Consider the following 14,937-nt stretch of genomic DNA (forward strand, 5'->3'; position numbering starts at 1 on the left):
TGTCAAAACAAAATGTTGATTTGTATACTTAAGTGTGGTTAAATTTTAAGGACTGATGTTAAATGTGAACCACAACTAAAAGTAAATTTTTTGTCTGTATGTCATTTGACATTTTTCAATTTTAGACTAATTCAATTTGAACTATGTAAATATACACAATCGATGAACGCGTTAAAGTTATTCGGGCTTATTATGAAAATGGGTGTGAAATATACCTCAGCGTCATCGAAAATTTAGACCATAGGATTTAGGTGTGCTGCCAAGGTCCCAAGGGTCATTTAGCTGATATCTTGTTCCATACATAATTAAAGCACTCCATAATAAAAAGAAATGACAATAATTTGTGTTTCTTAATTGTATTGTTTTCTTAAAAGTGAACAAAATATTTGGTTTCTAACAAACCATTCACTTTAACAGTTAAGCACAACTCGCATCCTGACGTAAGTTGTGGATAAGTATATGACACATGTGAGTCATTTAATTATAAATGTCGATTGATAACACTTTCCCCTCACTGAGATCAATTTTTATCTATCATGATACCCTTCAAATATTTTAGGAATGACAATTGTGTTTTTTCATGAATTTTAAATCTAACTTATAGAGTCCTGTTGAAGTTCTTCGCTATACCCTTTATAGCATTCCTCTTCCATAAAAAGGTGCATGAATTCCGTTCAGATCATTTCACAAATTACTTTGTAATGAACTTATTTCTTATGGAACAAAAATCCATGAAATATAGTTTTCCTCAGTGTGTTAGAATTAATTTTTTCAAATAAAACATACCCACTTTAAAAATAATAAACAATTTATTTCTTAAAATACTTTTTAACACACATTTCTGTATAAAACTATACCTAACTTCACTTTACACTGTATCTGACAGACAAATTCTGACATATTAATGTTGAAACCGAATCCTGGCTACTCAAGGAATATAGTATAACTGTTTGAGCAAATGAAGCTATTTTGAATGTTTATCTAATAGCACGTTTCCACCAAAAAAGAATCCGAGATTCAGGGCAAGTGATTTAAAATAAATCATGAAGTGTTTCCACCAAAGAAAAGGAGATTAATTTGGCGTTTGGTTAATGTCATAACAACCAAACGTCAAATAATTCTCCTTTCGAAACGAAAAAAAAATATAAAATTTGCATTGATTTTATTGATTGATAATTTAATATTTTTTAATTATGAACTTGGTCTTCCACAGTGTTTTGAAGCAATAGATTAGTACAAATCTTTGAAAAAAAAAATAATATCTAAAGATTAATAACGAATAAATGAATTTTACCATTTCTTAGGCGGCTGTCATATAGAGATACACCCTCCTGCTGAAGATGCCGTCGATTACTATAATTATAAGTTTTGGTACTCGACGGTACTGCTAGCTGTTGTCGATTTTAGGTAAACATTTAATAAAAGAACCTTCATTTATTCTTATGTTCAATTAATTTAGATAAAGATTCCTTTACATAAATGTTGGTAGTCCAGGCCGGTGCAACAATTCCCAAATTTTTGAAAATTCTTCCGTTAGAATACAGCATGAGAATCCATTACTGAAGAACATGTCAAGGAACCTTTGCAATGTTAGTGCTCCTGTCGTTCTTATCGGAGATTCGGCATTTAAATTTAGCATTTCCTTAACTCCAGTTGAAAAAAATTTCAACTACTATCTATCAAAGAACAGTAGAGTTGTCGAGAATGCCTTTGGTCATTTAAAGGCTAGGTTTCGGAAAATCGGAAAAGGGCTAGACAATCAAATTGAAAACACAAACCTTATCATCAAATCTTGTTGCGTACTGCACAATTTTTTGAATGTCCATAATGATGAAATTAATAACCATTGGATACAACATTCAAAGGAAATTATTGTGAGGGAACAGCCAGAGTTTACTATTCACATCAACGATACCAACCCAACAGCAGGAACCATTAGAAAATGCAATAAGTGCCTACTTATGTGAGTAATAAATTTCATTTAATTATTTTCTGTGGCCCACCATTCCAAGTACTTTAACTGTAATCGTCGTCTTCTTCAAAAAATCTCTTTTTTTTAATAACAAAAGCATTAACAAAGCCGACAAGAAGTTTTCCCACACCCCTTTCATTAAAGTAAAACACTTAATTTGGTTTATATTCTTTGCCTTTTAATTCATTGTTTTAATTCATAAAAATGTAGGTACAAAAAACATAACAAAAACAAGCGAGAACTTAAAAAAATATACATAAATTGCATACATACTCGTACATAAATAACATAAATTTATTAATTCAATATAGAACGTTTGTTACACAACATAATTAAAAAACATTACAAATAAGTATTAAATGTATCCCAAGAAACTCCTCTGGGTTGAAAGTGCAACATCTTGTTGAAGAGATTCGCAAGATTTTGCAATTCTTTCCAATATTGCGTTTCTTTTCTCCTCAATCAAAATCAATTTTCATCAGTTTCTCTTATTAGTTTGAAATTTTCCAATATTATTTCATCCTGCTTTTGAAATTCCTCATCCCTTTGAATTCCCTACCTCTTTTTTCCAGCTGTTGAATTTGTTGAACATGGAACATCCGGACTGGATAATGCAGCAGGAGTAGTGGATGAAGCAGCGGTTGAAGTTGACGCGGACAAAGCAGCCGACGAAACAACGGCAGTGGCAATGAGTTTTGAGATGAATCTTCAGTGGAGTAAATTGATTCTGAAATACATAATAAATTTTAACAAAATGATTTTTTTTAAAGAAGTTATATTGTTTTACCCATATGGATGTCCTCTTGTAGATTTTCAAGGTTACTCAGGGGTCTTTCTCCCAGTATTGCATTTATTTGCAAATACAGACCCCATTGAGACGGAGAACCTTCAGAAGGGCCAACCAATTTCTTTTCCTTTCTGTTAGTGAATTAATAATAAATTCTAAATGTAATAATAAATTCTAAAAAGAAAACAAAAAAAGAACTTTACCTAAACCGATTCGATAAGTTGTGAATTTTCACTTTAATTTCTTCTGGAGTATATTCCACAAAATTCTCTGCAATTTCCTTGTAAACGTGAGAGATTTTTCTCTGGCCGATAAATTCAGCCTGTTTGTCGGCCCACAACTCCAACAAAACGATTTCATCCTCCACTGTCCAGGTTTTTCGTTGTTTTAAGTAATTAGTTTTATTATATTCTTGTACCTATGTATTATAGAAAACGAACTCATGGTATCCCTAGGCATTTTCATAATTAAGTTCTAATCGAACAGTTCATAAGTAAGTTGACAATTGACATTTGAAATGTCAACATAAACACACAAATTTAATGTCAACAATTTTGTGGGTGTTAAATAGCCGATTATTAAAATAATTTTCTTTTTTTGATTCCGTAATAAAATTAAATTAAAAATAATGTCGGCATTTTATCTCAAAAACGAACAACGTGAACATCTTAAGCTTGTACGTGAAAAATCGCCCGAAGATGTTGTAGAACTATGCAAGTCTGCCTTCGAATATTTAACAAATGGTCCAAACAGCACCAAGTACGATTTGTTGGCCAAAAAGCACTCAACCTCCGCAGAGAAAGTACGTGCATCGATCGAAGCTCTTATATGCCTCCTTATTGATGCAACCAAAGCAAATGTAACCGATGAAGACTTTGACAATTTGAGAAAGGACGGATTTTCTTCTGATCATGTTGCGATTTTAATGCAATTCGTCACAAGCAAAAGATCTTTTGTTGAGAGTTCAATAAAATGGGCCAATATAAAAGCATATCGCTTGATAAATTTAGAATGGAGACTTGAAGTAAAAATATCATCGAGGAGTTTGTTAAATCAGAATACAGTTATGGTAACAATGAAGCTTAATTTACACACAGAACCTAAAAGTGAAAATCGCGAATTGATAAACTTTGAAGACAGTAAAATAGTTCATGAGAATGAGGCGAAAAATCGAAAGGATATTATAGTCCAAACAGATATTAATAATCTTTTGCATATTATTGATGTATTGGAACATGCTATGCTGGAATCGAAGAGCCGACGCATCAGGAATCTCGCTGGAGCAATTCATTAGAGAAGATACATTCCAAAGCGTATTATACATATTTTCTTAGTTTTAGTTTTTAAAATTGTTGAAATAGACGTAGTTAAGATAAATAAATAATTGAAAATAAGTTTTATTTAATTATATTTTTTATACATTTGTCCAAATCCATGGACATCCAAATTTTAAACCTTTTTTGTGGAAAGTGTAGACAGTTAGCATTTAGTAGGAAATATCTGCCACTATAAAGAACTGCCTCGATAAGACTGCTGAACATAAATTTATATTAAACCTTCTTAAATTAAGATGTCATCAGATCTCTCAACCGCTTCACCGAATCGAAAAATCGACAACAAATCTAATAAAAGTTGTTTGATACCACGCCAAAGTATTTAAAATGTAAGTTTTAGGAATTTTAATTGTTAATTAAATTCACCACTACACCTGCTGTTCATCGACTTCGAGAAGGCCTTTGATAGCGTTAACAGGGAGTGCATCTGGTTAGCTTTGCGGAGGAGAGGCATTCCAGGAAAACTAATTGCTATTATTGAAGCAGCATATGATGGATCCAAGTGTCACTTTCTGCACGATGGTAAGTTGTCAGATGAATTTGAAATCCGAAGCAGAGTCAGTCAGGGCTGCATTTTGTAGCCAATATTGTTTTTGTTGGTGATAAGCAATGTACTGCACTCAGCTCTGTCAGGTAGCGGAGGGATCCAATGGACTTTGACATCCTATTGAAGGCACTTGGATTACGCGGATGATGTTTGCTTACTCTCTAATAGGATCATGGATCTCCATCAAATGACAACAAGGATGGAGAGAGAAGCGAAAGTTGTGGGGCTGAAAATTAATTCCCGCAAAACAAAAAGCTTCGGAACCCGACCATCCTCTCAAATAAATATTTTCTCGAAACCGGTGAAAAAATTGGAGAGCTTTCAATACCTTGGAAGTATCGTTTTCATCGTAGGCGAAACCGAACAAGACGTCATCTGCCGCATCGGCAAAGAGACATCGGTCAAAAATTTATAGGAATAACTCTATAAGCTTAAGAACAAAGCTACGACTGTTTCGCACAAATATCGAATCTGTGCTTCTTTATGGGTGCAGCACTTGGAAGGTTACTTCAGCCATAAGCCAAGAAGGCTGCAAAACTTCGTGAATAGATGTTTTCGTAACATCCTAAGGATTTTCTAGCCAAATCGTATTTCAAATGAGGTCCTTCATAGAAGGACAGTTTAGGAACCTATAAAATCTATAATACGAAGACGTAATTGGCAATGGATTGGACATACGCTTTAAACAGGTAACGACTGCATTGCAGGCCAAGCAATGCAGTGGAATCCACCCACACAAGAAGGAAGAAGAGCTGGACGACCGAGAAGCACATGGAGCAGGACAGTCAAGGCGGAATGAGCGTCACATCTCCGGAAAACGTCGTACACGATGGCGCGTAGGCGCAGTAGAGGCCCTATGCCCCTTAAAGGGTTTCAAACGGACTTAACAGGTCTGACGACCTAACTACCTTTATTGGTTAAAAAAGTGTCGGAAATCAACTGAGTTTGTTCCTTTTCACTAGAAGCGTCTTTAAATTCATCTTTCAAGTATTTTTTTCACAGGATTTGAAACATTTTCAAAATATTATTTATTAACAAGTTATAAAAATTACATGGCATAAAAGCGAACTTAGCTTTTGGGACTATAAGCTCTTATACTCGTATAGCCAATAGACCTTGTTTTGTGAGATATATGGCGGCTTTTTTGGGAATAACTTTATTATACTGATAGTGGTAGCAGTTATGGATTGTATTTAGCTTTGATTTTTTATTTTAGTGAAGACATTAAAATTGTAAACGGGTAAGTTTTTGGCTGAGACATTTTTTTAAACTATGTTTTTAATTCATTCTTAAAACAATCTTAATACTAGAGAAAAATTCATAAAATCAGACTATCATAACTTACAACCAGCTTACGGCCACTCTAAGTTAAACTACACTTGATACTAATGACTTCCGGTCCAAAGAAAATTATGATTTCAACATTTCCAGGAGTCCACCTTCACGTCAATTTAAAATTTTTTAGGACCTTGTAAGTTCATAACTTATTTCAGAAAAAAGGTCAGTGTTGTTATTGGGATTGGTAACTTCGTTTTCTTCGAGCTTATTTCGTTTTCTGGTTGCTGTTTTTGGGGCTTGCAGAATAGCAAGCTTCTGTTGTATATACAGATGCAAAGTCCGGTAGGCTACCAAAAGCGCCTATGGTACCATTTTCGTATACAACGACAAATGAGACTGTGAGAAACTTTTACGAATTCCGAAAATTTGTTCGTAATGCAAAGTTGTATGAGATTTTCCACTACGGACGTATTTGCAAATACTCTTGCCAAAAAAAAATTAGTATTTTCAAAACTATTTCCCACCCAATCAAAATACACATCAAAAGAAAGGTATTTAAATGCTCTACCCACAACTGCAAACCAAAATGTTCTACGATCTCTCGTTTCCGAAAAATTAGTCAAAAAGTAAAATTGCAGAATTTCGACCCAGCCCACCACAAATTATCTTTCGATTGCTCTATTTCCTCAACCAAGCCTCCAAACATGATGCGGTTTTCACTGAAATACAGAGCATCGACCCACCTTTCAATTGATGCATAAATCTCAAAAATGATTTTTTTTTTTAGTTTTTCGAGAAAATCGTGGGCTAACCCCTTGCCGAAAAAAATAGTATTTTCAAAACTATTTCCCACCCAATCAAAATACACATCAAAAGAAAGGTATTTAAATGCTCTACCCACAACTGCAAACCAAAATGTTCTACATCTCTCGTTTCCGAAAAATTCGTCAAAAATAAAATTACAGAATTTCGACCCAGCCCCCCACAAATTAGCTTTCGATTGCTCTATTTCCTCAACCAAGCCTCCAAACATGATGCGGTTTTCACTGAAGTACAGAGCATCGACCCACCTTTCAATTGATGCATAGATCTCAAAAATGATTTTTTTTTCAGTTTTTCGAGAAAATCGTGGGCTAACCCCTTATCGAAAAAAATAGTATTTTCAAAACTATTTCCCACCCAATCAAAATACACATCAAAAGAAACGTATTTAAATGCTCTACCCACAACTGCAAACCAAAATGTTCTACGATCTCTAGTTTCCGAAAAATTCGTCAAAAAGTAAAATTACAGAATTTCGACCCAGCTCATCACAAATTAGCTTTCGATTGCTCTATTTCCTCAACCAAGCCTCCAAACATGATGCGGTTTTCACTGAAATACAGAGCATCGACCCACCTTTCAATTGATGCATAAATCTCAAAAATGATTTTTTTTTTTAGTTTTTCGAGAAAATCGTGGGCTAACCCCTTGCCGAAAAAAATAGTATTTTCAAAACTATTTCCCACCCAATCAAAATACACATCAAAAGAAAGGTATTTAAATGCTCTACCCACAACTGCAAACCAAAATGTTCTACATCTCTCGTTTCCGAAAAATTCGTCAAAAATAAAATTACAGAATTTCGACCCAGCCCCCCACAAATTAGCTTTCGATTGCTCTATTTCCTCAACCAAGCCTCCAAACATGATGCGGTTTTCACTGAAGTACAGAGCATCGACCCACCTTTCAATTGATGCATAGATCTCAAAAATGATTTTTTTTTCAGTTTTTCGAGAAAATCGTGGGCTAACCCCTTATCGAAAAAAATAGTATTTTCAAAACTATTTCCCACCCAATCAAAATACACATCAAAAGAAACGTATTTAAATGCTCTACCCACAACTGCAAACCAAAATGTTCTACGATCTCTCGTTTCCGAAAAATCTGTCAAAAACTAAAATTACAGAATTTCGACCCAGCTTATTACAAATTATCTTTTGATTGCTCTATTTCCTCAACCAAGCCTCCAACCATGATGCGGTTTTCACTAAAATACAGAGCATCGACCCACCTTTCAATTGATGCATAGATCTCAAAAATGATTTTTTTTCAGTTTTTCGAGAAAATCGTGGGCTAACCCCTTATCGAAAAAAAATAGTATTTTCAAAACTATTTCCCACCCAATCAAAATACACATCAAAAGAAACGTATTTAAATGCTCTACCCACAACTGCAAACCAAAATGTTCTACGATCTCTCGTTTCCGAAAAATTCGTCAAAAAGTAAAATTGCAGAATTTCGACCCAGCCCACCACTAATTAGCTTTCGATTGCTCTATTTCCTCAACCAAGCCTCCAAACATGATGCGGTTTTCACTAAAATACAGAGCATCGACCCACCTTTCAATTGATGCATAGATCTCAACAATGATTTTTTTTCAGTTTTTTGAGAAAATCCTGGGCTAACCCCTTGCCCAAAAAAAGTAGTATTTTCAAAACTATTTCCCACCCAATCAAAATACACATCAAAAGAAAGGTATTTAAATGCTCTACACACAACTGCAAACCAAAATGTTCTACGATCTCTCGTTTCCGAAAAATTCGTCAAAAAGTAAAATTGCAGAATTTCGACCCAGCCCACCACTAATTAGCTTTCGATTGCTCTATTTCCTCAACCAAGCCTCCAAACATGATGCGGTTTTCACTAAAATACAGAGCATCGACTCACTTCTCAATTGATGCTTAAATCTCAAAAATGGTATTTTTTCAGTTTTTCGAAAAAATCGTGGGCTAACCCCTTGCCCAAAAAAAGTAGTATTTTCAAAACTATTTCCCACCCAATCAAAATACACATCAAAAGAAAGGTATTTGAATGCTCTACCCACAACTGCAAACCAAAATGTTCTACGATCTCTCGTTTCCGAAAAATTCGTCAAAAAGTAAAATTACAGAATTTCGACCCTCTCCCAGCTCATCACAAATTATCTTTCGATTGCTCTATTTCCTCAACCAAGCCTCCAAACATGATGCGGTTTTCACTAAAATACAGAGCATCGACCCACCTTTCAATTGATGCATAAATGTCAACAGTTATTTTTCTTCAGTTTTTCGAGGAAATCGTGGGCTAACCCCTTGCCGAAAAAAAGTAGTATTTTCAAAACTATTTCCCACCCAATCAAAATACACATCAAAAGAAAGGTATTTGAATGCTCTACCCACAACTGCAAACCAAAATGTTCTACGATCTCTCGTTTCCGAAAAATTCGTCAAAAAATAAAATTACAGAATTTCGACCCTTTCCCAGCTCATCACAAATTATCTTTCGATTGCTCTATTTCCTCATCCAAGCCTCCAAACATGATGCGGTTTTCACTAAAATACAGAGCATCGACCCACCTTTCAATTGATGCATAAATGTCAACAGTTATTTTTCTTCAGTTTTTCGAGAAAATCGTGGGCTAACCCCTTGCCCAAAAAAAATAGTATTTTCAAAACTATTTCCCACCCAATCAAAATACACATCAAAAGAAAGGTATTTAAATGCTCTACCCACAACTGCAAACCAAAATGTTCTACGATCTCTCGTTTCCGAAAAATTCGTCAAAAAGTAAAATTACAGAATTTCGACCCCGCCCACCACAAATTATCTTTCGATTGCTCTATTTCCTGAACCAAGCCTCCAAACATGATGCGGTTTTCACTAAAATACAGAGCATCGACCCACCTTTCAATTGATGCATAAATGTCAACAGTTATTTTTCTTCAGTTTTTCGAGAAAATCGTGGGCTAACCCCTTGCCCAAAAAGAGTAGTATTTTCAATACTATTTGCCACCCAATCAAAATACACATCAAAAGAAAGGTATTTAAATGCTCTACCCACAACTGCAAACCAAAATGTTCTACGATCTCTCGTTTCCGAAAAATTCGTCAAAAAGTTAAATTACAAAATTTCCAAGCAGCTCATCAAAAATTAGCTTTCGATTGCTCTATTTCCTCAACCAAGCCTCCAAACATGATGCGGTTTTTACTGAAATACAGAGCATCGACCCACATTTCAATTTATGCATCAATCTCAAAATTGATTTTTTTTTTCAGTCATTCGAGAAAATCGTGGGCTAACCCCTTGCCGAAAAAAAGTAGTATTTTCAAAACTATTTCCCACCCAATCAAAATACACATCAAAAGAAACGTATTTAAATGCTCTACCCACAACTGCAAACCAAAATGTTCTACGATCTCTCGTTTCCGAAAAATTCGTCAAAAAGTTAAATTACAAAATTTCCAAGCAGCCCACCACAAATTAGCTTTCGATTGCTCTATTTCCTCAACCAAGCCTCCAAACATGATGCGGTTTTCACTAAAATACGGAGCATCGACCCACCTATCAATTGATGCATAAATCTTAAAATGATCCACGATCTCTCGTTTCCGAAAAATTCGTCAAAAAGTAAAATTACAGAATTTCGACCCAGCCCACCACAAATTATCTTTCGAATGCTCTATTTCCTGAACCAAGCCTCCAAACATGATGCGGTTTTCACTAAAATACAGAGCATCGACCCACCTTTCAATTGATGCATAGATCTCAAAAATGATTTTTTTTCAGTTTTTTGAGAAAATCGTGGGCTAACCCCTTGCCCAAAAAAAGTAGTATTTTCAAAACTATTTCCCACCCAATCAAAATACACATCAAAAGAAAGGTATTTAAATGCTCTACACACAACTGCAAACCAAAATGTTCTACGATCTCTCGTTTCCGAAAAATTAGTCAAAAAGTAAAATTACAGAATTTCGACCCAGCCCACCACAAATTATCTTTCGATTGCTCTATTTCCTGAACCAAGCCTCCAAACATGATGCGGTTTTCACTAAAATACAGAGCATCGACCAACCTTTCATTTGATGCATAAATGTCAACAGTTATTTTTCTTCAGTTTTTCGAGAAAATCGTGGGCTAACCCCTTGCCCAAAAGAAGTAGTATTTTCAATACTATTTGCCACCCAATCAAAATACACATCAAAAGAAAGGTATTTAAATGCTCTACCCACAACTGCAAACCAAAATGTTCTACGATCTCTCGTTTCCGAAAAATTCGTCAAAAAGTAAAATTACAGAATTTCGACCCTTTCCCAGCTCATCACAAATTATCTTTCGATTGCTCTATTTCCTGAACCAAGCCTCCAAACATGATGCGGTTTTCACTAAAATACAGAGCATCGACCCACCTTTCAATTGATGCATAGATCTCAAAAATGATTTTTTTTCAGTTTTTTTGAGAAAATCGTGGGCTAACCCCTTGCCGAAAAAAAGTAGTATTTCCAAAACTATTTCCCACCCAATCAAAATACACATCAAAAGAAAGGTATTTAAATGCTCTACCCACAACTGCAAACCAAAATGTTCTACGATCTCTCGTTTCCGAAAAATTAGTCAAAAAGTAAAATTACAGAATTTCGACCCAGCCCACCACAAATTATCTTTCGATTGCTCTATTTCCTGAACCAAGCCTCCAAACATGATGCGGTTTTCACTAAAATACAGAGCATCGACCCACCTTTCAATTGATGCATAGATCTCAAAAATGATTTTTTTTCAGTTTTTTGAGAAAATCGTGGGCTAACCCCTTGCCCAAAAAAAATAGTATTTTCAAAACTATTTGCCACCCAATCAAAATACACATCAAAAGAAAGGTATTTAAATGCTCTACCCACAACTGCAAACCAAAATGTTCTACGATCTCTCGTTTCCGAAAAATTCGTCAAAAAGTAAAATTACAGAATTTCGACCCTTTCCCAGCTCATCACAAATTATCTTTCGATTGCTCTATTTCCTGAACCAAGCCTCCAAACATGATGCGGTTTTCACTAAAATACAGAGCATCGACCCACCTTTCAATTGATGCATAGATCTCAAAAATGATTTTTTTTCAGTTTTTTTAGAAAATCGTGGGCTAACCCCTTGCCCAAAAAAAGTAGTATTTTTAAAACTATTTGCCACCCAATCAAAATACACATCAAAAGAAAGGTATTTAAATGCTCTACCCACAACTGCAAACCAAAATTTGCCACCCAATCAAACCCGATCTCTCGTTTCCGAAAAATTCGTCAAAAAGTAAAATTACAGAATTTCGACCCTTTCCCAGCCCACCACAAATTATCTTTCGATTGCTCTATTTCCTGAACCAAGCCTCCAAACATGATGCGGTTTTCACTAAAATACAGAGCATCGACCCACCTTTCAATTGATGCATAAATCTCAAAAATGATTTTTTTTTCAGTCATTCGAGAAAATCGTGGGCTAACCCCTTGCCCAAAAAAAATAGTATTTTCAAAACTATTTCTCACCCAATCAAAATACACATCAAAAGAAAGGTATTTAAATGCTCTACCCACAACTGCAAACCAAAATGTTCTACGATCTCTCGTTTCCGAAAAATTCGTCAAAAAGTAAAATTACAGAATTTCGACCCGCCCACCACAAATTATCTTTCGATTGCTCTATTTCCTGAACCAAGCCTCCAAACATGATGCGGTTTTCACTAAAATACAGAGCATCGACCCACCTTTCAATTGATGCACAAATCTCAGAATTGTTTTTTACAGTTTTTCGAGAAAATCGTGGGCTCCCTTGCCGAAAAAAAGTAGTGTTTTCAAAACTATCTCCCACCCAATCAAAATACACATCAAAAGAAAGGTATTTAAATGCTCTACCCACAACTGCAAACCAAAATGTTCTACGATCTCTCGTTTCCGAAAAATTCGTCAAAAAGTAAAATTACAGAATTTCAACCCTTTCCCAGCTCATCACAAATTATCTTTCGATTGCTCTATTTCCTGAACCAAGCCTCCAAACATGATGCGGTTTTCACTAAAATACAGAGCATCGACCCACCTTTCAATTGATGCATAGATCTCAAAAATGATTTTTTTTCAGTTTTTTTGAGAAAATCGTGGGCTAACCCCTTGCCGAAAAAAAGTAGTATTTCCAAAACTATTTGCCACCCAATCAAAATACACATCAAAAGAAAGGTATTTAAATGCTCTACCCACAACTGCAAACCAAAATGTTCTACGATCTCTCGTTTCCGAAAAATTCGTCAAAAAGTAAAATTACAGAATTTCGACCCAGCCCACCACAAATTATCTTTCGATTGCTCTATTTCCTGAACCAAGCCTCCAAACATGATGCGGTTTTCACTAAAATACAGAGCATCGACCCACCTTTCAATTGATGCATAGATCTCAAAAATGATTTTTTTTCAGTTTTTTGAGAAAATCGTGGGCTAACCCCTTGCCCAAAAAAAATAGTATTTTCAAAACTATTTGCCACCCAATCAAAATACACATCAAAAGAAAGGTATTTAAATGCTCTACCCACAACTGCAAACCAAAATGTTCTACGATCTCTCGTTTCCGAAAAATTCGTCAAAAAGTAAAATTACAGAATTTCGACCCTTTCCCAGCTCATCACAAATTATCTTTCGATTGCTCTATTTCCTGAACCAAGCCTCCAAACATGATGCGGTTTTCACTAAAATACAGAGCATCGACCCACCTTTCAATTGATGCATAGATCTCAAAAATGATTTTTTTTCAGTTTTTTTAGAAAATCGTGGGCTAACCCCTTGCCCAAAAAAAGTAGTATTTTTAAAACTATTTGCCACCCAATCAAAATACACATCAAAAGAAAGGTATTTAAATGCTCTACCCACAACTGCAAACCAAAATTTGCCACCCAATCAAACCCGATCTCTCGTTTCCGAAAAATTCGTCAAAAAGTAAAATTACAGAATTTCGACCCTTTCCCAGCCCACCACAAATTATCTTTCGATTGCTCTATTTCCTGAACCAAGCCTCCAAACATGATGCGGTTTTCACTAAAATACAGAGCATCGACCCACCTTTCAATTGATGCATAAATCTCAAAAATGATTTTTTTTTCAGTCATTCGAGAAAATCGTGGGCTAACCCCTTGCCCAAAAAAAATAGTATTTTCAAAACTATTTCTCACCCAATCAAAATACACATCAAAAGAAAGGTATTTAAATGCTCTACCCACAACTGCAAACCAAAATGTTCTACGATCTCTCGTTTCCGAAAAATTCGTCAAAAAGTAAAATTACAGAATTTCGACCCGCCCACCACAAATTATCTTTCGATTGCTCTATTTCCTGAACCAAGCCTCCAAACATGATGCGGTTTTCACTAAAATACAGAGCATCGACCCACCTTTCAATTGATGCACAAATCTCAGAATTGTTTTTTACAGTTTTTCGAGAAAATCGTGGGCTCCCTTGCCGAAAAAAAGTAGTGTTTTCAAAACTATCTCCCACCCAATCAAAATACACATCAAAAGAAAGGTATTTAAATGCTCTACCCACAACTGCAAACCAAAATGTTCTACGATCTCTCGTTTCCGAAAAATTCGTCAAAAAGTAAAATTACAGAATTTCGACCCTTTCCCAGCTCATCACAAATTATCTTTCGATTGCTCTATTTCCTGAACCAAGCCTCCAAACATGATGCGGTTTTCACTAAAATACAGAGCATCGACCCACCTTTCAATTGATGCATAGATCTCAAAAATGATTTTTTTTCAGTTTTTTTGAGAAAATCGTGGGCTAACCCCTTGCCGAAAAAAAGTAGTATTTCCAAAACTATTTCCCACCCAATCAAAATACACATCAAAAGAAAGGTATTTAAATGCTCTACCCACAACTGCAAACCAAAATGTTCTACGATCTCTCGTTTCCGAAAAATTAGTCAAAAAGTAAAATTACAGAATTTCGACCCAGCCCACCACAAATTATCTTTCGATTGCTCTATTTCCTGAACCAAGCCTCCAAACATGATGCGGTTTTCACTAAAATACAGAGCATCGACCCACCTTTTAATTGATGCATAGATCTCAAAAATGATTTTTTTCAGTTTTTTTAGAAAATCGTGGGCTAACCCCTTGCCCAAAAAAAGTAGTATTTTTAAAACTATTTGCCACCCAATCAAAATACACATCAAAAGAAAGGTATTTAAATGCTCT

The 14,937-nt window shown here is 35.1% G+C and overlaps 1 protein-coding gene and 1 long non-coding RNA gene across 2 annotated transcripts; one reads left to right on the plus strand and one right to left on the minus strand.

Annotated features, from left to right (window-relative positions):
- Positions 1 to 2,300: 2,300 nt before the first annotated feature.
- On the minus strand, positions 2,301 to 3,112 carry LOC129942960 (uncharacterized). The gene is made up of 3 exons (XR_008781134.1): positions 2,969 to 3,112; positions 2,760 to 2,914; positions 2,301 to 2,699 (listed from the first exon to the last, which is right to left on the minus strand). It is a non-coding gene; the product is annotated as an uncharacterized LOC129942960 (long non-coding RNA).
- A 166-nt stretch (positions 3,113 to 3,278) lies between these two features.
- Positions 3,279 to 4,164, plus strand: LOC129939469 (uncharacterized). The gene has a single exon (XM_056047493.1). It carries the CDS (start codon positions 3,388 to 3,390, stop codon positions 4,051 to 4,053), a length of 666 nt encoding a protein of 221 aa, XP_055903468.1. The 5' UTR covers positions 3,279 to 3,387; the 3' UTR covers positions 4,054 to 4,164.
- Positions 4,165 to 14,937: the final 10,773 nt, after the last annotated feature.

Source organism: Eupeodes corollae, chromosome 1 (genome assembly GCF_945859685.1).
Source record: "Eupeodes corollae chromosome 1, idEupCoro1.1, whole genome shotgun sequence".
NCBI classification, from domain to species: domain Eukaryota; kingdom Metazoa; phylum Arthropoda; class Insecta; order Diptera; family Syrphidae; genus Eupeodes; species Eupeodes corollae.

What these genes read in the sequence shown, in the direction of transcription:
- LOC129939469 (XM_056047493.1), top strand. Translation starts at nt 3,388, where the DNA reads ATGTCGGCATTTTATCTCAAAAACGAACAACGTGAACATCTTAAGCTT.